The 26,280-nt window shown below is 41.9% G+C and overlaps 1 protein-coding gene across 1 annotated transcript in view; it reads right to left on the reverse strand.

Moving 5' to 3' along the window:
- Positions 1–26,280, reverse strand: part of LOC124717288 (peroxidase-like) — a 128,115-nt gene that overhangs the window by 69,957 nt on the left and 31,878 nt on the right. The window contains exons 3-4 of the mRNA XM_047244102.1: positions 20,372–20,621; positions 1,621–1,826 (exon numbers count right to left, since the gene is read on the reverse strand). Coding sequence (XP_047100058.1) covers positions 1,621–1,826; positions 20,372–20,621 — 456 coding nt within the window. The remainder of the gene's footprint in view (positions 1–1,620; positions 1,827–20,371; positions 20,622–26,280) is intronic.

Genomic DNA, 26,280 nt, shown 5'->3' on the forward strand with positions numbered 1-26,280 from the left:
AGCTAGTTTCATGTTTATTATCATAAGTTTTTGGTGGACTTTTGAATAACTCAGTATCTGAGTACCGAGGTCCTGTTTCGAGGACTGACAGTCAGTGGACTGTGCCTCGTATCTCAATCTTCCTCCGTGTGTTTTGAGTGTGTTCACTATCTACCACTCTGAATTATATCTTCACACAAAACAACAAACGAACATCATCCAAACAGGCCTCGAAGGACATCATGTCATTCTCAGCACTTATGTGTCACGAGATGCAGATACGGAGGGGCATGTGATTAGCGCACCACTACCCCAGCTGTTGTCAGTTTTTGTGACTGGTGTTGCTACTCCTCAATCAATTAGCTCGTCGATTGGCCTCAGTAGGGCTCAGTGCACCCCACTTGCTGACAACACTCGACAGAGCCACACGGTGGCCCATCCGAATGCTAGCCGAGCCTTACAGGGCTTAACTTCGGTGATCTGATGGGAACCGGTGTTACCACTGCAGCACGGCCAGCCATTGGCATATCTTGACACAGCCGTATACAGTCAAGAGTAAAGTAGCCTCTGGCTGTGGGATGGTTTTACAGTTATAAAACCTTCTGACAGCCAGAGGCTATTTTATTTGTAATTAACAATCTGAATTATATTTTCTGAAATTTGTTATTGTTTTCTAACTATTCACAAAGACATAAATGCTGAGATACCTAGATTTTCAAACCGGTTTCAGTATCTTTCAGAAATTTTCGTTCTCAAAATGATTCTAAATGTTTCGTTCATTTTTCATAAGCAACCTTTACAGAAATATATCCTCATCTTTCAGACTGTTCCACATTTTGGTCACTGCTCAGTATTGTGATGTCACCTGCATAGAATATTGTCATCTATTTCTCACCACCACCTATAACGTTTACAAACAGATTAAAATGCTCTTCAGGTTTGTTTACTACAGGCTGGCCACAGAACTGAAGATGGTCACTGATGACCAAAACTTGTTATGATTGTGTCATAAGAATTGCTTGTGTCAAAAATTAGGATGAAAAGTGGCACTCCATATTTGATGGCTTTCGTTTTTGGATAGTACCAAATTAAATGAATTTAAATGAAATACATGGAGCCAGTGGCAAAGAACTCACTGAAGAAGTAATTAAATGAGGTGGTATCATTGCAAACCATTCGGAAATGTTAAACCTACAATTTAGTGAACATGTCATAACAAATGCAAGCAACTGCTGCACTACAGTTCAGTACATGAGTTAATTTGTTGAAGATAACTATAGTAGAGCATATCACGGTGCATCACAAAATCCATTGCTTCCAGTGGTGGTATCCCCACATATCCTATGATAGATTCTCTAGTTGCAGTGTACAGAAGACAAAACAGAAATGATCAGTGACAATTGAAAGCTCAAGTCATACATGTAGGTATGCCCAGAAAACCTGTTGGTTAAGCTAATTGCTCACGATAACGAATAAATCGCAGTATGGCAGAAATTTTCATTTGTTATCGCATATTCGTGCAAATGTTTCGTGAGCCATGAGCCAATTATTATTCAACAGCATGGGTATGCAGTGCTTAAAGCTTCAGTTCAGGATATCAGAAAAAAACAGTGCTATCTATTTGTGCATTAAATTTCTTACCATCGTGGAACACTGGTTGCATGAGACGTGAGTATGCAGTGTCCAGCATTCCCCACATTGAATGTTCCAGATTGTTACATGATCCATTATGTGTTCTGTAGATACTGGAAGCATTGCACCTTGGTGTTTGTAGAACATGTGATGGGTCTGCAGGAACTTTTATAGAAGTCAGCAAGTCTCCCATGGAATCTGGATGTATGTTAAATCTGTGAAAAAATTGTAGTCCAAGTGAGTTAAACTCTGTAGTATCTTCAAAACTTACGACAGATTCATCCAACTTATTATGATATACTAATTGTTCTGTTTTACCTTTAGATGCAGTGAGTGATTCAGATGCTGTAAAAGTCATGGTCAGTTTTGCTTTGCACCCCTTCAGCATGTGTTTTAACTTCTACTTAAAATATTCTCAGATTAAAACAGAAATTTTTACTTACATTTCTACCAAAATATTTATATATGTGAGTTATATAGGCTGATCAGTCACAACATTATGACCACTGATCTACTATCGATATAAACCCATCCAGGTGATTGCAGTGTCACCTGGTGAAGAATGACTGCCAGTCAGACCAACACATGGTGCATGCAATATCAGTGAGTGTGCTGTCCATATGTAGAATGGGGAAGGTGCGTAGCCTGTCTGAATTTAACTGAAGGCAGATTGTGATGGCCCAGAGGCTTGGCACAAACATTTTAGAAACTGCACAACTTGTTGGGTGTTTGAGGAGAGCTGTGGTTAACTGTCTTCAACACATGACAAGACTAAGGTGAAACCATGTTCAGATGTCATGGGATTGCACAGATACCTCTCATTACAGATGTCGGATGTCATAGGCTGGGCAGACTTGCATTCAGGACAGGCAGTGAACTGTGGCAGAACTAACATCAGACTTTAACGATGGGCGGAGTACAAGTGGGTCTAAACATAGAGTGCAGCAAACACTCCTAATGATGGGCCTCTGCAGTCAACGATCCAGTGTTAATGCAACCCAATGTCAACATCACAACGTCGCTAACTATAAGTGAAATGGGCATGTGACTATCAGAATGGGTAAGTGACTATCAGCACTGGATGTTGGCACAGTGGCAGAGCATTGCATGGTCTGATCAATCCTGATACCATCTTTATCATGCCAACAGGAGGGCATAAATCCGTCGTCTCCCAGGGGAAATGCTCCTTGACGCCTATACTGCAGGACGGAGGTGAGCTGCTGGCAGCTCCATTATGCTCTGGTGAACATTCACAGGGGCATCCATGGGTCTAGTGGAGCTCATGTAAGGTGCTATGAAGGCCAAGGAGTATCGTATACGGGTTGCAGACTGTGGCTGACGATCATGTTTTCCAACAGCAGTGGCATTTTTCAACAAGATAATGTGCCATCTCCCAAGCCCAGGAGTGTGATGGAGTGGTTCAACGAACACTGTGGCAAGTTCCACATGATAAGCTGCCCCCCCCCCCCTCCCCCAGTTTGCCAGATCTGAACCCTACCAAACACATTTGGGATGTGATTGCATGCAGTGTCAGAGCTCATCTCTCCCTTTCCTGGAATTTAAGGAAATTAGGTGGCTTGTGTGCGCAGATGTGGTGCCAACTCCCCCCCCCCCCCCCCCCCAGCCCCCCCTCCCAGTGACCCTATTACTTCCATACCATGATGCATCACATTTGTAATCCAAATTTTTAATGTGTTTATATCACACAATTGGCCAAGAATTGTGAAACAAAGCAGAGTCTGCCAGGCTTGTTAACAGCTCCTTTCATTTACAAAGTAAATGTGGCATTACTAATCAAAACATCCTAGAAAGTGATAAGGTAATTTGTCATTCTTGATTGGGCCACAATAATACAAGAGACATGATCACTGTGCTTAAAAATGAGCATGTAACAGGTAGGAAATTCAATAGCAAAGTTGATTTCTCAAAATCCACTTGTCTTGAAGGCATAATCATGTTCATTACTTTCCCAAGATGACATTAAAAAGCAAATAAACAGCTGTAATTAATCCATTATTATGTCTGTCAACCAGTGATGAAAACGCCTCAAGCTAGTGCAAGACTTTGTGGCTTCCATAGATGATCAGAGAAGATGTAATCATATGTTCTTCCTTCATTACAAGGGAGAGGTTTCTGACAAGTTAATCAAATTCATGATAATGGCAGATAATCTGATTGGTCATAAGATTAAGTCCAGTATATCAGATATGATAAAGAGTAGCTCAATGAGACAATAGTTTCAATCCTCAGATTGGTAGGCACACAACAAAATGGCAAAATAGTATTGCAGAACAGAATAAGCATACCTTAGACCTTGGTCAAAACAATTCCCTGCATTTAAGTTGAATCAGGACCACCATCAGCATTTTGGACTGAGACCATCAACAATGCACACAACACCCAAACTTGTTGCTTAACATAAATTCTTAGATAACAGAGTGCCATGTGAAAAGTGGTTGAAGAGAATGTCATATTAGAAGTAGAGGAAGATTATCTTAATACATCTCATCTTTGCAAATTTGGTTGTTGTCACACAGGACAAATTCACAAAGAAAGAAAAATTCAGACCTAATGTTAAACATTGAATTTTTGTAGGCTATTCTGACCACACTAAAGTCTATCGAGTGTGGGTATAAAAGGATCACAGAATCTACATTTCAACAGAACCCAAGTTCGTTTTTCATGACAGCCATGAACCGAGGCAGATTTTTGTGGCTTTCCGTAAAAGAAACACAGGTCAACACCAAGTAGGAGGCATCAAACTTGGGAGGACAATCCAGGGGCCTTCCAAACACCAAATTTGAGCTACCACCTGATGGAGCACAATTCTACATAGGGAAAGTGGTTATCACTGAAACAACTGGTTTTCAGTTAGACTGGTCTTTTTCATCTCTGGGTTAATCTGAATGTTACAAGCTTCTAAATTATTCTGTTACAATGATTACCTTGCTGTTTTATCGTTCTGTTACAATGATTACCTTGCTGTTTTATTGTTTCATAAAAATGGCAGATGAATAGTAAGCATGTGTGTCAAATTTGTAGCATTTTTTCTTTAATTATTTTGAGTGAAGAGTTTGTTTTGCAGTCAGTTATATTTACCTACTTTTTAACAGGAATGTGCTTTAAAAATATTCATATGAACAATTAAGATAGCAGGCAAAACATAACATTTAGCAGGACTTTTATCATGACAACAGTTAAAATTTCTATAATGAATTAATTCATTGGCCAGTATTATTGTCCAAACTGTTCACAAATATTCTTTCTATAATGTGTTGATCTTTAAGTCAACTGCTTGCACCAGAAACTATACCATTTAAAGATGATAGCAATCTCTCAGGACCCAAAGAACTTCTCATCAAAGATAAATATATTTCTGGCTAAAAATGACAAGTGTGTGGCATACACCTTTTACTCTCCTGCCAAAAAACAAAAGCATCACTGCTTCTGGACAATGAAGGATGCTGAAAGTAAAGCTGTACTTCACTCAGAAACAAACTTTTAGGCTCCACTAGACAACTCTATACTACTTACGGCTCATGTGATGACCAAAGAGGATTTCCAGTTGTTCTGACCTCCTGCCTTTGAAGTAAAGATGAAAGTTAGCAATATTGCCCAAAGTTATTTAATCTGGGGTCAAATTTGTAAAGGCTTTCAGGGCAGTGAGGATGGCATTTTTGAGAACAGTCACTAAGTGGACAATAAGATTCCCTGTAATGTACTTGTTTCCAGAAACCTCCTTTGCGGCTTTTTTGAAATATATTAAAATAGCCAACATTTCTGACAACAATTCAATGCAGTTCAATACTTCTAGAGTAGGTATGGTGTCATAATGGAAAACAATAGATACCTGAAGACATCAGTGAGAAATTGCCACATAGACCAGGTGGGGGCAGGTCTTGCGCACTGCACACACATGCATACTGTGCCGAACAGAGACAGGCACATTATTGTATCACCAGTTCTGTACCATTTCTTATATTGTGTGTTTGTTGCTCATTTCCATCTGTCAGCATTGTTATTTAAATAGTAGTGATAGCTTTCTGAGTGTAAGACCACTGACTAATGGAGAAGATGTTTAAATTAATGGTGTCAACTTCACTTCAGATATAGCTGAGACTAACATCAAAAATACACTAAATGGGCCAGATCATTGCGAGTGATCCAAAGTCATATACAACGAGGTCAGATCAGTAGTCACAAAAATACTTGGGACATTGTTGGAAGGTCAGCAAGTAATGAAGTAATTGCCTGTGGAACCCTTATGTGAAAAAGCACTGTAATGATGATTCCTTATTTTGGAGAAAAGCAAGAACAGTAGGATTCAACCTACATTGGGAAATTATTTTTATTGACATGTTTGTCCCAGTTGCAATGACCGAGTCATTTGGGCTACTCGTGGTTCTGCCAGTCAAACATGGAAACACCTGCTGCTGTACTTAATTGTGACATTGACACAGAAGTATTTGTAGAACAGATGGAATTACTGGTTGAAGCCTCACAAAGTATGACACAGATTGAGAAAGATGATTACATCATCAAGAAGGCTACACTCCCACTGTAAAAAATCTGGTAATTAAATGCATCAATTGAGGAAATAATTTATGGATTTTGCCAGCAGGATCCATACAGCATGCCAAGTAGAATGCAACTCTAAAATCAATGATTGCAATAAAAAAATGCTGCTGTGTATATTTATGTGGACATTCAAATGGTTCAAATAGTTTTGAGCACTATGGAACTTAACTTCTGAGGTCATCAGTCCCCTAGAACTTAGAACTACTTAAACCTAACGAACCTAAGGACATCACACACATCCATGCCCAAGGCCGGAATCGAACCTGTGACCGTAGCGGTCGTGCGGTTCCAGACTGTAGCGCCTAGAACCGCTCGGCCGCTCTGGCTGGCATGGACAGTCAACAACAAATATCTAGTGCTTCACATATTTAGGTGGACAAATCATAATTGCTTCATTGGACCCTGACAGGGCAAATCAAATCAATTATGAGCCGTCTTTCACATTTAATGCTGAGGACCTTAGGAGTATGCGGTGTTATCTGGGTATCAAGGCCAATTAGTGAGATGATGAAGTAGCTGTGTTACAGAAGTATTCAATCAACTTGGAATTATAGAATGCAAGGCAGTGAGGACTTGTAACAGTTGGGGATAGTCTGAAAGAATGGGTGAAATCCTACTGGTGGCATATTAACCATCTAACTTTACCTGATTCCCTAACTGACACTTGCTTGGCAGATCTCAGATGAGCCTAGCACTTCATGATCATGGTGGTAGAAAAATTTCTCCCTTACCACAAGAGAAATTTTCCTACCACCATGATCATGAAGTGCTAGGCTTCTCATCATACTGACGGTGTTTCTGCCAAAAGTTGGTGTATGAATATAATGGGACAGAACAAGAAACAGTTGCAGTAGATTTTAATGCAATTCAGGTATCTTCTTCAAGAAAATTTGAGGCAGCATTTCCCTTATGAGAGTCACTAACCACATTACTAAACTGTAAGTGGAAATAGTACTGTCACACATGAGAAAATAATTAAACTAAGAAAATTACAGAAATCGAGAAGTTCACTTACTTCAGCCTGTGGCATGTTAAAACAGAATGACAAGACTGTATTATTCAAATTAATTGTGTAGGAAACAAAGAAAATGCTGCTTATTTCCAAAATGTACTTGGGGATAAATTGCACAGAGCTTTTTGCAAGACAGCACATGGTTGTCCAGTAGTTCATAGTGTCAACCTCAGGCATGACCTTGTCTCTGGTGGTGTCCATGGATCCCACATTCTCACAACATGGAGCAGTTAATAGCCACACTGGACTATGCAAGTCTAAGTCAGAGCAATGGAGAACAGGGCACACTGTTATCTAACATGGTGACAGACTCTTGTGCTAATGCTCATCTTAATGAAGAATGCACGAGAAACTTAAATTGAGTGAGAAACAAATGAGACATGACTTAGCAATGACTGTGGAAGACTGTTGTGTCTCTGGCCATTGTATGGCCTGACAGTGGGACTCCATGGCTTAAAACATAGTCCGTGTTGCCAACACTGCAGGGAAGCTGCACTGACTTTCCACATGTTGTATCTTTACTGTGAGTGTGAGGGCTTTCTGAGCATTAGGGTTGTCTCTCTCTACATGGCACTAATATGAGGACACACTGGCAAATGCCTCCTTCTGCGACCACATGAGTTATGAAAAAAATTTGAACAGAACACCCAAAACAATAATGGAATTATTAATAAAAAGAACTGATGGTGAGAAATGAAATGATCATACGGCATTGAAGGCCGATAGTCCCCATCTGGAGAAGGTCAGCTGCCATGTTGCAAATCTTTTCGATTGATGGCACAATGGGTGACTTGCGTGTCAGTGATGATGAAACAATAATGAGGACAACACAATATCCAGATCCTGAGGAGAGAAAATCTCCAATCTGGCTGGGAATCATACTTGGGCCCAATGCATGGCAGTCATATGCTCTGACCACTCAGCTAAGGGAGTGGACAGTAATTTATGTTAATCACATATTTATTCTGACATCACTGTCTGCTCCTTATATCATTCCACAAGACATTGGCAGTTTCAAAAATTTGTGCATAAATAATTTACTGGGAGAAATTTGCAAATTAATTGAAGATCTGAAATAAAAAATGCTCTAAGCGCTGAAATCATAAACTTGAAGAAAATGTGCTTTATGTATACTAGGCAGTAATAGTCATAATTGCATTATTAATGTGTTTTATTTGAATGTTAAGCATAGTACTGATTTAGTTTACAAAGGAAATTACAAACATTGTATTGTAATAGTATGAAAAATTTACTTAATGTGGAAATGCAATGAAAAGCTCTAAATGCCATATTTTAATAGTCAGCAAAAAGATTGCAAAAGTCTATTTTGCTTTTGTAAAATTATATATGATCATGATGCAGCTTGTAACATCCAGGGCAAATATTTGCATTTTCTTGATGTCATATACTCTTATACCTTTTCTCAAAATAGGGATACCTTCCCAGGCCTCAATATCATTTAAGCTTCCCTTGGTCTTAACTACATGAGGCTTATGTTTGTCCCACCACAGCCACTGTACTTTGGATATGTTTTTATTTGATGTGTTTATATTACAATCTGCAGCTTTCTTGAAATCTAAGGAGTCAGATGCATTCATGTTATTGACGACAAATGACTTTATGTGTCTTGCTTGCTGTTCATGTCCTTTATCTCTCCTAGAACAATATATCTGGCAACTCAAGAATAACAGTCTGTCCAGTTATGTTGTAGCTTAGCAACTAATAATGATACTTACATTATGTGTTAGAGAGCTTATGCAAGAATATAGTTACAACTTTCATCATTTTCTTTGTGCCTTTGTCCTGCTGCAACGTGGGGTCAGTCTTGTTACTATGGATTTGGTGATTTTAGTGGCTGAAGGTGGCTGGATGCCCCTCCTGTCGCCACCCCAAACCCCCCGGGGATGGAATCAGTGCACCCCAGCTGTCTGCATCTAGTGTAAGCCATAAAATAGTGTGAACATTTTCAAATGTCTGCAAGTCGAGTAACTGGGGTGGAATTGGGGGACCAGCCCAGTATTCACCTAGTGGGATGTGGAAAACTGCCTAAAGCCACATCCAGGCTGGCCTGCATATCAGCCCTCATCATTAATCTGCTGGGTGGATTTGGTCAGGTGCCAGCACGCCTACCCAAGTCCAGGAACCAGCACATTAGTGCTCTCGGCTATCCTGGTGGGTCAAAAATATAGTTATAACTTTAACTTATTTATTAATTTTTCTGCTTTTTCCTTATCGCTGCCACAGTATTTTCTCCTTTAATTTATCATTTGTTTTCACTCACAATACTACAGACAACTGCTGCCTGCACTATTTCATCTAACAGTAAGGAGGAAGCACATGGAGCATAGCTGTTTCATAGATTAACTGTAGTGGCTATTAAACTACATACCATCTGTTGATTGCATTTGTTTCTACATGGTCATTCATGGCATTCATGACCTTGTTATGCATTATTGGGCTTGGCATGTAGATCTCATTTCACATAAAACCTTGAGAATACTTATTTGGCACTTAGAGCTTTTTTATTTCAAGTTTTCAATTTTATGTATTTCTTTACTGTGTTTGTAATCAACCCACAATTGTAGTCATTTGATTTGCAATTTCATCAGCTATTAGAATGTGTGACTGAAGTTTAAGGGAATTAATTTACAGCATGCTGTCTCTTTCTTTGTATGGTGTAGATAACAGTCTGCTTCGTCTTGCCAACATTAGTGTGAATCACTCTGAAAAAGTCTATGATCTGCAGACTCCACCAGAAAATGGAAGCAAGTAGGATTCTATAGCTCGTAATATATTAGGTTCTGGTCAGGACTGAATACTGCAGCCTGTTCCAACATCTATGTGCCAATAGCAACATAAGTGGCTACTATTACACTCCCTGGCATAAAAAATGAAATACCTGGAAGACATGGTCAGATGTCAATATAATTTCATAAACACACAAACAACTGGTGGATGTATAAATGATGGGAGTTGCAGTTCTCTGTGCCAGGTGTAATAGCTACCAGGGTATTTTAATATTGTTTATGTTTAGGGTTGTTACTAGCCTGGTAGGGTATGTGAGGGGAGTGAACAGTGTCAGATTCTGAGTGATCACTGTGAAGGACATGTACTCCTTTGAGACATATTAATCAGCATGTGACGAGTTCAAAATGGACCTCACTCTGGTTGACCACTTAGTCAACTAGACAAAATGTGCAATAACTAGATTTGTCGGGCATATGCATGTAACAGTGGCCCAATGGTGGACTGCACGGGAATGTGGGAACATGGAAACAGGCATGCTCGTCATCGATGTTCTGACAGACCATATTTGATCGTTGTGAGAGAGGATCACCTTACTGTGCGTCAAACACATTGTACCCCTTCACATCTGCACCTGGCATCCAAGAACAAGTAAAATATACTCCCACAGCATGGGTTGGAGGCTAGCAGCAGCCTGATTAGGGAATTTCATTCCATGCATAGGCTGCTGATATCTCTATGTTTGGAGGGATACCATGACCGGAAAATATGGACTGCTGATAAACAGCACTGCACTGTGTTCAGTGATGAGTGGAAGTTACGTACTACCCCATATGGCCGTTATCAGCGATTATGGAGTAGATGTGGGGAGAGACCCCATTCTTCATTTCGGAGTACTAGCGTCTTTGTGTTGGGTGCTTCTTTATAAATTTGACTTGGATTTGAAATCACTGAAATAATGTCAGACACACTCTCAACCAGTGAAGTTGCATTTTGTTCCATCCTCCTCTTCTAGGTGCTTCATTGTCTATGTCATTGTAAGTTAATACATTCACCCACCTTTCTTAAATCACAACACTCCACAGACCTTGTAATGTGTAGCCACTACTATTTCCCAGAGTGGTTCTGTCAACAGCTGTGCCTATTTTGGTGTGGTGATACACAAGCCACTCATTCGCCAACTGACGAGGCAGGTGCCAGCTGACACCTCACTGAGAACTCTGCTCTTGCTCTCACTTTAACCTGTGCTGGCTGCCACAGACCAGACAGCCTACTGTCTGGCTTTGCCATACCACGTGCTCTGCCACTATACAGATTTGTCATCGACAGACAGCCTTTTTGCTCAGCTAGCAACGAGTGACATGTTCTAAGCTCATTTTCGGTAGATTTAACAAATTGCAATTAGTTCAATGAAAAACCACATAAAGTTGCAAATATCACTTTTTTTGTTCACTCGATGACTAGTTTTGGGCCAGAACCCATTTTCAAATCATCCTACAGAGCAGGAAACCAAATTTACACTCATGTACAATACAGGCATTACTAATTTTTTTAAGAACATGTCAAAAAAAGCAGAACATATTGTTTCAAGATTTATATAACATAGTCAAAAATGGTATTTCAAAAAATGCAAAAACAATGTCAATAATGTGCAAATGAACGGTTAAAATTTGGTAATACCTGTATTGTACATAAGAGTAAATTTGATTTTCTGCCCTGCAGGATGATCTGAAAATGGATCCCGACCCAAAGCTCACCACCAAGTGAATAAAAAAAAGTGAAATTTGCTGGTTTTTGGTTGTAGGCCTATTGGTTTATGGAAGTTGCTGACTCATAGCCATTCCATCATGCTCAAAGTTCAAAAAGTGCAATTAACTTCCCTAGTGGTACTTTGCACACTGTTACTATGCCTTAAGGACTGCCAAAACATGAGGCTGGCAGTGCAGAAAATATCAGTCCCAAGATACATTTAACTACATAATTCTGCTTATTGCTACACTTATGCAAGTACCTAGATGATTATCCTTTTAACTCTAATGAAAATGTGATGACTCTTTACTGAACTACAGTACATCCACTGACATGTAAATATCACTCAATTGGATGTTGTCTAACCAAAGGTAAACTGAAGAACATTGTTGACACAAGTGTTAGCTTTCAACATTAGTTAACATTTCTTACTTGGCGATATATATTTTCGTAACTGATGACACCTATAGTTTCTCTTCCTCATTGTTAGAAATACAGTCACCTTTCCAAGATCAATCTGGTTTTTAGCAAACAATTAGCAAAAGAAACTGGAAACTGGGATAGCTATGTCTTTCTTTAATAAATATGAAAGCTGTAAGGTGTCATAACTTTTGTATTGCACCCTACATTTGAAAAACACTGAAATTCTTTCTAACCTATTGTAAAGTACATTGTGAAAATGTTGAGGGGTCTGCACCCTATTCTTGGGATCTTCTCACTTGCTTCTTAAAATGGGGACTGATGACCTTAGCAGTTAAGTCCCAAAGGATTTCACACCCATTTTTGCTTCTTAGAATTCCAGAGATAAAATTTACTTCAACATCTATAATGTTTCCCAGATGGATTATTCAGGTATTAAAATCATTATGTCTCAACAGCATTATCTTGCAATTGACACTCAAACACTAAACAGCCACAGAACCATTAGAGGCTTTCACTGCAGATGACTACACTCCTCTTACACTCAGGGAACTGACTGGAGCCCTGACATACATTTCTGTAGCCATTCTAGTTGACAGATCTTATACAGTGAACAATTTAAGTTAGAATCATATTGTTGTTGTAATGGTCTTCAGTCTGGTTTGATGCAGCTATCCATGCTAGTTTATCCTGTAAAACCTTCCTCCTCTCCAAATAACTACTGTAACCTAGATCAGTTTGCACCTACTTACTGTGTCTCATTCAACAACTAGATCTCCCTCATCAATAATTCTTGCCCCCCCCCCCCCTTCCCACTTCCCTTCATTACCAAACTGATATTTCCTTGATGCCTCAGGATGTGTTCTATCAACCAACCCATCTTTTGGATAAGCTGGGTCACAAATTTCCTTTTCCCATTATTCGGTTTAGTACATTCTCTCTAGTTATTTGATCTAATCATCTAATCTTCAGCATTCTTCTGTAACACCACATTCCAGAAGCTTCTGTTCTCTTATTGCCTGAAGTGCCTAACATCCATGTTTACTTCCATACAAGGCTGCACCTCAGACAAGAACCTCCAAAACAAGACTTCCAAACTTTTACATGTATGTTACAAAAGATTTGTAAGAACTGCTTTCCTTGCTATAGCTATTGTGCATTTTTTATATGTCCTGCTTTGGATATCAGCAGTTATTTTGTTACCCAAATAGCAAAACCCATCTGCTAGTTTTAATGTCTCATTTCCTAATTTAATTCTCTCAGCATATGACTACATCCCATTTCTTTCGTTTTAGTCTTATTGATATTCAACTGATGAACACTTTTACGTGCACTGTCTACTCTCCCTGACAGAATGAAAATGTCACTGGGAAGCCTCAAAGTTTTTATTTCTTCTCTCTGAACTTAAATTCCTTTTGTAAATATTTTTGTTTTCTTCACAGCTTACACAAAGTACAGATTGAATAATTTCGGGGGTAGCCTAGAAACCTATCTCACATACTTCTCAACCACTGCTTCCTTTCCACATCTTTTGGCCCTTATAACTACAGTGTGGTTTCCCTCCAAGTTTTAAATAGTCTTTTGCTTCCTGTAAGTTATCATTCTACATTCAGAATTTCAAAGAGTGTGTTCCATTCAACACTGTTACAAGCTGTCTCTAAGTCTGCACATCTAGGATATGTAGGTTTGATTTTCTTCAACCTATTGTCTAAGATAAGTCATAGGGTCACTGCCCTAATTTTTCTGTACCAGGCAGCATATTTCAACATCCAGATAAGTCACTAATTAATAAATTTAATAAATTACTGGAATTACAAACCTAAGAAACTTACTTGGAATGTGGTAAGCCACCACATAGTTGTACATTGTTTAAAGTTCATTACTGTGTGAAGTACCAAGCATAAAACTCAGTCTTAACAGTTTTATGAAAACACTAGACTGTTACTGACTATATGATGGTGATGTTGAGCTGCAGACAGGCACAGCAAAAAGACCACTAAACAAGTAAGCTTTTGGCCAAAAGTCCTTCTTCCGAAGTAGACAAAATACAGGTTGCATAAAAAAGGATCATCTGATTTGGCACATCTATATTTCTAAAACTGATAAACGTATACATATTTTTTGATGGATGGGAAATTCAAAAAGGTTTTTTTCATACATTTTCATAGGTGTTCAATGTGCCCCCCTTGAGATGCATGGCATATGTTAGTGCAGTAGTTTGGAGAGTCCCTCTCATGTTGTACAAATTTATGTGGTTGTTCCATACCCTATATTCGCACATTATGATAATTCATCTTTCCATTGAAATGGAATGTCACCTTGCCACTAAACACTAATAAGCATGGAAGAAAAGTGTCATCCTCCCTCTTGCAAGAAGGAAGTTACAGAGGTCCACATGTTGTTGTTTATCATCTTCACGAAAAGCTTGAAGTGGCTGAATTTTGTACGGTTTCATGTGTAAATGTTGATGAAACACATGCCAGATGGACATTGGGGGCATGTTGAGCCCTCAAGCTGCACGGTGAATGGATTTCTGTGGACTCTTTGTGAAACTATGGCAGATGCATTGGACATCTGTGTCAGACACTCAGGGATGGCCTGGTGATTTGCCTTTACACAAATAACCTGTTTCTCGGAATTGTTCATGCCATTGTCTAATGCTCTGTGCTGTAGGAGGATCCACACTGTACCTAGTATGAAAGTCACAATGAACAGTTATTACTGATCCCCATTGTGCAAAACATAGAACACAAAACACTTTCTGTTGTCTCAACAAACTCTAGAGTTTTTTCTTTCCAACAGTACATTTTTGATGCACATATCTCAAATAACCTAACAGTTATGATTTTTAAAATTCTTTTTGATACACCCAGTATACACCCATTCACGCAAACACAACACACACACACACACACACACACACACACACACACACACACACACACACACACAAGACCAGACTACAAGCAACTATGGGTGGTGGGAGAGGAAATCTGGGTGGTGGGAGCTAATGAGGAGGCTATGGCAGGGATGGGGCTCCCCTTCCCTCACCACCAAGATTGCCTCTGCCACCACCCATAGTTGCTCATAGTTTGGCCTTGGCAACCAGAGACAGTGGTTGTGTGTGTGTGTGTGTGTGTGTGTGTGTGTGTGTGTGTGTGTGTTGTGTTTGCGTGAATGTGTTGTTTTGTCTACTTCAGAAGAAGGCCTGTTGGCCAAAAGCTTACTTGTTTAGTAGTGTCATGTTGTACCTGTATGTGAGTCAACATCTCCTCTATATGGTCAGTAGCAATCTGTCCTTTCCCGGAAATTGTCATTATTCCATCCTGAATTTTCTGTTTCATTTAATCTTAATGATTTGTGTGACGTCAAATTATTCAGTGTGAGCCCATGTGGAACAGCTTGGCTGCAATGGACACCATGATTTTTTATGTTGATGGACTGTTAAAGGCCCAGTGATTGTCTTTGAGAAATATTTGCAACTGTTAATCTTTTTTCATACTTTGCTTGAGTGAAGGTTTATCAGGTAGAGACATGAGCCAGTGCTTCATTATGGAAGTTTTTTCTGAAAAGAACTGTCACAGTCAACACTAGGAAATGTGTGTGTAATAGTCTGGTCTTTGTTGAAATGAATTGAACTCATTAGATAAGCTGATTATTGCCCATATGTGTGTGGGTATACAATAATAAATGTGCAAGTAAGTCAACTACAAATCATTGTTGTGGAATCTGTTATGTTCAGTTTAATGACAAATACAAATAACTCTCAACAAGAGACTGAAAAGACTGCAAGGTTAAGATGTTACTGAGAAACTTCATTCAATAACCAAGTTAGTAACACTACAATGTCCCTGGCTGGGTGCACTGTTGACACTAGCAAATAGAGCCTTAAAGAGTTCCACAATTTTTTGAGATGAATGTGTTGGATGGCTCAGCTTAGACATGTACAACGAGTAGGGTGCGAGGTCATCTGTGTCCTTGATAAAAATGGTCTTCACAAGCCACACATGAATCCTGTTGTGAAATGTCAAAATTAATTATCCATTTGCCAAGGAAACTATTATGTCATCCCCTCATTCCTATCCCATTAGCTCAGATCCTGGATATGCTCTTCCAAGTCACCCAATTACAAACAGTTGCAGTTAGTTTCTTGGGCATTAAGGTTGGGTGATTTAACAGGTGAATCAAGATGTGATAGGGTAACTGAATGTTCCTCAAAAAATGTATGTATGTAGTTCTATGAACGTGACTGTTTTCATATTAGAAGAAGGGAGTGTCAAACACATATTCATCATTATGACTTGGTGACCAAGAATGTTAAAATAAACACCCTACTCCATGTTTATGGTACCCTGAATGGGTGGGCCTCAGTCATGGCACAAAAAACACCCCCAGAATATATCTCTGGCCTGAACTACAGTCTTCAAGTGCTTCAGGTGAAATGGCTCATTCAGCTGTCGGTGCAGCCAACGCCGTGTATTATTTGAAACAAAGTGACTTGTGACTTGTTGGACCACACTGCACTCCTCCAAGTCACCTATGCTGCAGTTTCTGTGTTGTTTGGCTCCTTGTTCAGCTTGCAGTGTTCTCCTTTTAGATATAACACGTTTTCAGGTGTGAACTTACAGACTTTTTGTAGATCCGAATGTCTGCACCTGAAATTTAATTATCTTCGGACCACACCAGTGTGATTGTGATGGACATTGTCGCTGATACAGTCTTGCTTACTCTGAGGTGACAAAAGTCATGGGATTCTTCCTAACACCATGTCAGACCTCCTCTGCCCAGTGTAGTGCAAGAAGTCGATGTAGCACGGATTCAACATGTCGTCAGAAGTTCTCTGCAGAACTATTGAACCATGCTGCTCCTATAGCTGTTCACGATTGCAAAAGTGTTCCCAATGAAGGATTTTGTGCACAAACTGATCTGTCGATTACATCCGATAAGTGTTCGATGGGATTCGTGTCAGACAGTCTGAGTTCCCAAAGTATTTGGTCCAATTGTCCAGATTGTTCTTCAAGGAATCACAGACAATTGTGGCCTGTAACATGGCATGTCGTCAACCATTAAAATTCCATCTTTATTTGGAAATGTCAAGTCCACGAATGGCTGCAAACGGTCTCCAAGTAGATGAACACAGTAATTTCCAGTCAATGATCGGTTCAGTAGAACCAAGTCCATTCCATGTACACACAAACCACACGATTATGGAGCCACCAGCAGCTTGCACAGTGCCTCCCTAACAATTTGGGTCCACAGCTTCGCTAGTTCTGCACCACACTCGAACCCTACATTTACCTCTTACCAACTGAAATAGGGATTCATCTGACCAGGTCCAACTGAAAATGTCACGGGCCCAGGAGAGGTGCTGCAGGCGAAGTCGTGCTCTTAGCAGAGGCACTTGCACAGATCGTCGGCTGCCGTAGCCCGCCGACACCACATTTCGCCTCGCTGTCCTAATGAATACGTTCATCGTACATTCCACATTGATTTTTGCAGTTAGTTAAAGCAGCGTTGCTTGTCTATTAGCACTAACAACTCTACATAAACCTTTTGTCACTTTAAGTGGAGGCTGTCGGCTACTGCTTTGTCCGTGGTCAGATGTAATGCCTGAAATTTGGTATTCTCGGCACACTCTTAACCCTGTAGATCTGCCCTTGTGCTCTTCTAGTCTCTTTTTGACAGTTCTTTTTGTAGTATCCACGTACCCCTCCCCACAGCTACACGGAATTCTACAAATTCGTGGTTTTTCCAGCAGTTGGAGAGCATCCTTTGCCAATTTTAGGTTATCTTTTATCTTCGAGGTGTGTTTGTAGATAACCGCGATGTTCTGTTTTATCAAGATTTTTACTATGCGTTGAGTAACATCCGTAATGACAGACTATATGGAGAGGCCAAAGTGATTGTAAAGTACCCCAGGAATTTCAATAGGAAGGAGGAGTGTGTCATATTGAATGACCTCTGGATTGCGGTGATGTAGAAGATGTGTACCAGTCTTCCACCATAGGGTCATAGCAACAGCGAACGACAGCAGTTGACAATAGTCAATTGTGCTTGGGTATTCAAAACGTGTGACGTCACGCCACTGCACGGAAGCACGCATAAATGGAATTTTGGTGCCGTCAGTAGCAAGCCAGGGTGTGGATCAGACACTCAAAGAAGCTATGATCCCCCTGAGAATGTCCTCTGGAGATGGGACGAAACGTTGGGTTTAGATGTGGAATCCATTCAGTTGAGAGGAGCACACCACAGAACTGCAGAAACGCCTTAACAAATCTGTATTTCCAATTCGAGTGTTAGCAGACATAGGTGACATAAAAATGAAAAAGCTTGCATACTTTGCCTACTTTCTTTCCATAATGTCATATGGTGTAATATTTTGGGGTAACTCTTCAAGTCAAACAAAAGTTTTCAGAGTCCAAAAGCATGTAATACGTATTATTTGTGGAGTAAATTCATGGACGTCCTGTAGAAACCTCTTCAAAGAACTGGGTACACTAACTATTGCCTCTCAGTATATTTACTCCTTAATGAAATTTGTCCTAAATAATATAGCTCTTTTTCCAAGAAACAGCTCAGTTCATACATACAGTACCAGGAACAAAAATGATCTGCACAAGGACTTAAAAGCACTTACTTTAGTTCAAAAAGGGGTCCACTACTCAGGAACACTCATCTTCAATAATTTGCCAGCAAGCATAAAAAATTTAGTTACGAATAAAGATCCGTTTAAAAGGAGCCTGAAAGACTTACTAGTGGCCAACTCCTTCTACTCCACTGCCGAATTTTTTAATAGAAACAAATGATGTATTGTATATATTCGTACTACTAGTATTGTTATTTCAGCTTTTTTTTTAAAAAAAAAAAAAAAAAAAAAAACATGTTCCACACCTATGAGGATCTCCTCAGCACGAATCTATGGAAGAAAAAGTAATCTTATCTAAATCATGACGTAATAACCCGGAACATATTATTAAATGTGATATTTCCGGCCATGAAAGTTTAACATTTTGTTCGCCGAACTTGCCCTCATCAGCCAGCACATTATGGCCACCGAACTACTATCAATATAAACCCATCCAGGCGATAGCAGCGTCACCTGGAGAGGAATGATTACTAGTCAGACATGCACGGCGCATGTAGTACCAGTGAGAGTGCAGTGCGTGTGTAGAATGGGGAAGGCAGTCATGTATATAAGTTTGACCGAGCGCAGACAGTGATGGCCCAGAGGCTCGGCACGAGCATTTCGGAAACTGCACGACTTGTCGGGTATTCGAGGTGTGGTGTGGTGAGTTTCCTCAACATATAGTGAAACTAAGGTGAAACGACATCCAGACGTCGTGGGGTTGGGCAGCCACCCCCCATTACAGATGTCGGACCTCATATACCGGACAGACTTATAAAACAGGACAGGCAGCGAACTGTGGTGGAACTAATATCGGACTTTAGTACTGGACAGAGTACAGGGTGTTTTGACATACGGTGCACCAAACACTCCTAACTGTGGGCCTTCGCAGCCAACAACCCTCGCGTGTGTGAATGTTAACCACGTGACATCGGCAGTTAAGACTGAAATGCTCATTTGACCATAGTCACCGGATACTGGCACAGTGGCAGAGCAGTACATTCTGACGAATCTCGATACCTTCTTCATTGTGCCTGTGAGAGAGCGCGAATCCGGCATCTTCCAGGTAAACAGCTCCTAGACACCCATACTGTGGGAACAGAGATTAGCTGGTGAAGGTTCCATTATGCCCCGGGGAAGATTCACGTGGGCATCCACAGGTCTAGTGGAGCCAGTGCGAGGCATCGTGACGGCTGAGGAGTACCGTACACTGTTTGCAGACCGCGTACTTCCTTCGTGGGGATAACGTTTCCAGATGGCAGTTGCATTTTTCAACAAGATAATGCACCGTGTCTCAATGCCGGGAGTGTGACGGAGTAGTTTGAGGAACACAGTGGCCTCCCAACTTGTCAGATAACTACCTGGTCAAATGCATCTGGGAGGTGATTGGAAGTGGCGTCAGAGCTCATTGCCCCACTCCGCAGAATAGGGGAATCGGGTGACTCGCGTGTGCAGATGTGGTGCCAACTCCCTCTGGCGACCTACCGAGGCCTCGTCGCTCCTGTGCCACGACGCGTCGTTGCAGTTATCTGTGCCGAAGGTGGACGAACCAGCTGTTAGGTAGTCGGTCATAATGCCGATAAGAGTATTTGAGGTGAACTCGTCAGGGGCTCGACCAGCGCGGTACTCACTGGCGGGAGAGCTGTCTGGAGAGCGCGCTGGCATTGGCCAGGTCCTGCAGGGTGTCGGCCATGCGCGCTCTCTGCACGTCGCTGGCGACATTGGTGAGGTAGTGGTGGTACTCGGGGGAGCCCCGCGCCACTCGCTGCCTCTGCGCCGCCGCCGCCTCCCGCTCCCTCAGCCTCGCCGCCAGCTGGCCGCCCCTCTCCAGACCCTGACGAACCGCCTCTGCCAGCTCAGAGTCACTTGCGGCCACGTCATCTGCACAAGTTATTCACAAAACTACTCTCCAGTATCTCTGGTAACCACCTATTGCACAGTCCCGCAAGATACTCTAAAGTCAAATGCGATTAGGTGCCAGCTGTAATGTGGTATACCAAGAAACAGTATGTGGGTACACGTGCTGTGCTCTCCATTCCCACCACAAAGTGCACATTACAACTAAATTTAAAAGGGAAAGTTGGCAGGAGTGCATTGGGACAGAATGCATGTTTTAGAAATGTGCACAAGTTTAGAATTTGAGGCACACGTTTATTTATTTATCCACAAATTACACATTACTAAAAACTACTTACAATATTGTTTAGCAGTCTGTTCATTGCAGTTGAGATCCAATTCTTAGTTCCTCCAATCGAGGTACAAAATTAAGTTCCAGACAAGAAGTCAAACCATTGATACACACTTTAACTTCAGACCTTCATAGAACAGGAGAAACACAGTTGGATGTACGTGAGTACTACGACCGGGCACTGACACGTGTGGAGGGCGAAATGAAAACCTTGTGCATCAGGAAAGTGAGGAATCGGGAACCACGTGGTTCCCAGACGTGGGCGAGAAACAGTTAATAACTTGCATAACAAAATTTTGTAGTCTCACGCATAATTTACTGTCGCCAGTATCGGAGGGAGGCGCCTGCTACGACAAGTTGCACTAGTTAAAATAGGCAGCTGTACATTCGAGCCATGCTGGTAGGTACACCACCAGCCCTTTTTGGTGAATGAGACGCCTGCAAGTTATCTGCAAAAAGCGATGCGATGCCAACTCACCAAAATGTGTTCACGCACTATCGTCGGGAGACCGAAGAGATGCGGAAATATTACGAGTCTTCGAACAGTTCTTGCATCCTCATTAGAAAACATTGTACGTAGACTGAAGCAGCAAATGAGACACTGACTTAGGCACTGTTACCACCCCTCAGTTATCGCACACACTCGAGAATGGAGTCGTCTACAGATAGGGAAAGTCTGGCGGAAGCGCCTGTTTTTGAAAGTGGTGGTGGGGGAAAAGACACTCCTGTCGGCTGTTGCCTCTGTGTGCAGGCTCTCTGGCAAAAGCCCAGGTGCGGCAGTGCGGGATCTCGAAATTTGGGATTTAGTGGCGCCACTGAGGTGGCAAAAGCCATGTGACAGCAATACACACCTGGGAACTGGGGTGGGGGCACGACGTGAAGGGCACACCATTTGACTCAGCACGACCAATCCAGCACCGTGGAACATAGTTCGTTGAGGAGACAGTGCATGAAGTTATGCCGTTGTGGCAGGCGTCTGTTCTGCTGCAAAATGATGTTGGCTACCTCTTCTGTCATTTGAGGCAACAACCAGAGAGAAAGCATGCAAGGTAGGTTATTCTTGTAACAATAGCTTCTGAAGGAGGAGAAAGGACCAAAGATTCCTGTGGTTGGTTATGGCACAGAAAACATCAAGTTTTGGAGAATTGCGTTCATGTTCCAGGGAGGCACGCGAGTTTTGTGTACCCCGTGTTTTGAAATTACACGTTCTCACTTGGCCACTTTAATGAAATGTCACTTGCTCAGAGAACACAAGTCTTCCTGCTAAACTTTCCACTTCAATCTGAGCTTGAAAATCAAGGAAAATTGTCTGCATTGTCGATTTACCGTGAGGTGTTGGGAAAGGCAACATTTGAATTTTGTAACTCTTGAACTGAAGACACTTGCACAACAGATGCTACACTGTTAACTCCGACAGATTAACTTCTGCATGAACATGTATTCTCTGCAATCCACCATATAGTGGTTGGCGGCAGTAGAATGTTTGTGCAGTTAGCTTCAAATGCCGGTTCTCTAAACTTTTTTAGTAATGTTCCTGGTGAAGCACGTCGTCTTCCATCCAGGAAATCGCATCTGAGCTCCCGAAGCATTTCCGTAATACTTGGATGTTATTCGAACCTACTGGTAACATGTCTAGCAGCCTGGCTCTGTTGGTGTTTCTTTTAAACAGACCTAGTATGGATCCCAAACACTCTAACAGTACTCAAGAATAGGTCGCACAAGTGTCCTCCATGCTGTCTCTCTTACAGAAGAACCACACTTTTCTTAATATCTCCCAGTAAAAAAAGGTTACTGTTTGCCTTCCCCACTACAATCCTTACATTCTCCTTCAATTTTTTATCGCTTTGTAACGTTACGCCCAGACATTTAAACGAAGTAACTGTGTCAAGCAGCAGACTGGAAATGCTGTGTTAGAACCTTACAGGTTTTTTTTCCCCTACTGATCTGCATTAACTTACATTTTTCTGTATTTAGAGCTTCTCTGCTGGCATGATTCGTGGATTTTCTGCAACTTCTTTCGTAGATCATACGAATGTTTTCCACCACTTCATTCTGAATGGATGGCCTCCAGTTGTTTTCCTCTTGCATATGCATCCTGTCTCCTCGAAATACTTTGCCCCTCTAGGTACGTTGTATCGTTGTGGTGCCACTTTAGCAAATTTGGTCTGAAAAGTCTCTCAACAATGATTATTTCTGATGTTTCTGCGCATTCTTTTTCTGTCGTGGATGCCACCATTTTGAATACTAGCTTGAGAGATGAACAGCAGCAACTTCCTATTTCTTGTTTCATTGTTGCCAACCTAAACTGTGAGAGCTAACCTTTCGGTATATAAACTGGTGGAAAAAATCACAGCAGTAGGAAGGAATTGTGCGACATAAACGAAAGTTACTAGGCGTATTTCTGCATCGGAAAGATGATGACCAATTTTGCACGAGTCTCAAAAGAGGCGCTAGTAGCGCCACTAAACAAACAAACAAACACCGCTCGAACTGAACGCCCGACGGTACCGACCGGCCGCCGTGTCATCCTCAGCCCTAAGGCGAATATAGAAGAACATGTCAGCACACCGCTCTCCCGGCCATTGTCAGTTTCCGTGACCGGCGTCGTTACATCTCAATCAAGTAGCTCCTCCATTGGCCTCACAAGGGCTGAGTGCACCCCGCTTGTGAACAGGACTCGGAAAACCGTGACTGTGACTCAGTCAAGTGCTAGCCAAGCCCGACAGTGCTTAACTTCGGTGATCTGGTGGGAACCAGTGTTATGCAAATCAGCTGGTTGTGGGCGTTAGTTATTTTTGAGATTGGGCATCGTGAGCTGATACTACTCAAGAATGCCTCTGAGGCACAAAGACACCATTATTTTCACCTGACTGAGTTTGAACAAGGTCGTGTAATAGGGCTGTGAGAAACTGGATGTTGCTTCTCCAGTATTGCAGATAGACCTGGCAGCGATGTAGTCACAGTACAAGATTGCTAGCAGCAATGGTCACAAGAGTGTAAGGTCGCAAGAAGACCAGGTTCTGTGCAGCCGTATTGAGTAAGAGGACTGTCGTGTTTGGTGTATGGCTCTGGCGCTTCGTACTGCATCAAAAAATGGTTCAAATGGCTCTGAGCACTATGGGACTTAACATCTTAGGTCATCAGTCCCCTAGAACTTAGAACTACTTAAACCTAACTAACCTAAGGACATCACACACATCCATGCCCGAGGCAGGATTCGAACCTGCGACCGTAGCAGTCGTTCGGTTCCGGAATGAGCGCCTAGAACCGCGAGACCACCGCGGCCGGCTACTGCATCTACAGCAGCAATTTGAGCTGCAGTTAATACCAAAATGACACAATGAACTGCTATAAATCTGTTACTTCAGCGACAGATCTGACCAAGATCCCTGTAGTCTAAATTCGTCTGACCCCAAACCACCGCCATTTGCGACTTCAGTGGTGTCAAGCGAGAGCTCACTGGAGGGAAAGGTGCGAATCAGTTCGTTTTCTGATGAACGCTGGTGCCAGTGATGGCTGTATGTTGATTGGAAGTCCAGCAGAGGGCCTGCAGCCAACCTACACTACTGGGCATTAAAATTGCTACACCAAGAAGAAATGCAGATGATAAACGGCAATTCATTGGACAAATATGTTACACTAGAACTGATATGTGATTACATTTTCACACAATTTGGGTGCATAGATCCTGAAAAATCAGTACCCAGAACAACCACCTCTGGCCGTAATAACGCACTTGATACGCCTGGGCATTGAGTCAAACAGAGCTCGGATGGCGTGTACAGGTACAGCTGCCCATGCAGTTTCAACAGGATACCACAGTTCATCAAGAGTAGTGACTAGTGTATTGCGACGAGCCAGTTGCTCAGCCACCATTGACCAGACGTTTTCAATTGGCGAGAGATCTGGAGAATGTGCTGGCCAGGGCAGCAGTCGAACATTTTATGTATCCAGAAAGGACCGTACAGGACCTGCAACACGCGGTCGTGCATTATCCTGCTGAAATGTAGGGTTATGCAGGGATCGAATGAAGGGTAGAGCCACGGGTCGTAACACATCTGAAATGTAACGTCCACTGTTCAAAGTGCCGTCAATGCGAACAATAGGTGACCGAGACGTGTAACAAATGGCACCCCATACAATCACTCCGGATGATACGCCAGTATGGCGATGACGAATATATGTTTCCAATGTGTGTTCACCGCGATGTCACCAAACACGGATGCGATCATCATGATGCTGTAAACAGAACCTGGATTCATACAAAACAATGACATTTTGCCATTCATGCACTCAGGTTCGTCGTTGAGTACACCATCGCAGGCGCTCCTGTCGGTGATGCAGCGTCAAGGGTAACCGCAGCCACGGTCTCCGAACTGATAGTCCATTCTGCTGCAAACGTCGTCGAACTGTTCGTGCAGATGGTTGTTGTCTTGCAAACGTCCCCATCTGTCGACTCAGGGATCGAGACGTGGCTGCACGATCCGTTACAGCCGTGCGGATAAGATGCCTGTCATCTCGACTGCTAGTGACACGAGGCCGTTGGGATCCAGCACGGCGTTCCATACTACCCTCCTGAACCCACCGACTCCATATTCCACCAACAGTCATTGGATATCAACCAACGCGAGCAGCAATGTCGCGATACGATAAAACGCAATCGCGATAGGCTACAATCCGACCTTTATCAAAGTCGGAAACATGATGGTACGCATTTCTCCGACTTGCACTAGTCATCACAACAACGTTTCACCAAGCAACGCCGGTCAACTGCTGTTTGTGTGTGATAAATCGGTTGGAAACTTTCCTCATATCAGCACGTTGTAGGTGTCGCCACCGGCGCCAACCTTGTGCGAATGCTCTGAAAAGCTAATCATTTGCATATCATGGCGTCTTCTTCCTGACGGTTAAATTTAGCGTGTGTAGCACGTCATCTTCGTGGTGTTGCAATTTTAACGGCCAGCAGTGTATCTGCATGCTAGACACGCTGGACCTACACCGTTGGTTGCAGACGATTTTTTGTTGCAGACAGTTTCTGTATGGGAAGTTTAGGAGACGAGGTCTACGAACAGAAGAAAAGATAGAAGGAAACTACCCCGAAAAAATCTGCTAACAAAATTTCAAGAACTATCTTTAAATTATGACTCTAGGAATTTGCTACAAACCCCTATATGTCGCTCATAAAGGGATCCTGAGGATAGGGTTAGATTAATTACAGCACGCACAGAGGAATTTAAACAATCATCTTTCCCGCGTTCCATACACTAGTGGAACGGGAAAAAAGCCCTAACAACAGGTACAGCAGCAGATACCCTCCACCATACACTTGACAGAGGTTCGCAGACTACAGTT

Source organism: Schistocerca piceifrons, chromosome 9, assembly GCF_021461385.2.
Source record: "Schistocerca piceifrons isolate TAMUIC-IGC-003096 chromosome 9, iqSchPice1.1, whole genome shotgun sequence".
Lineage (NCBI taxonomy): Eukaryota > Metazoa > Arthropoda > Insecta > Orthoptera > Acrididae > Schistocerca > Schistocerca piceifrons.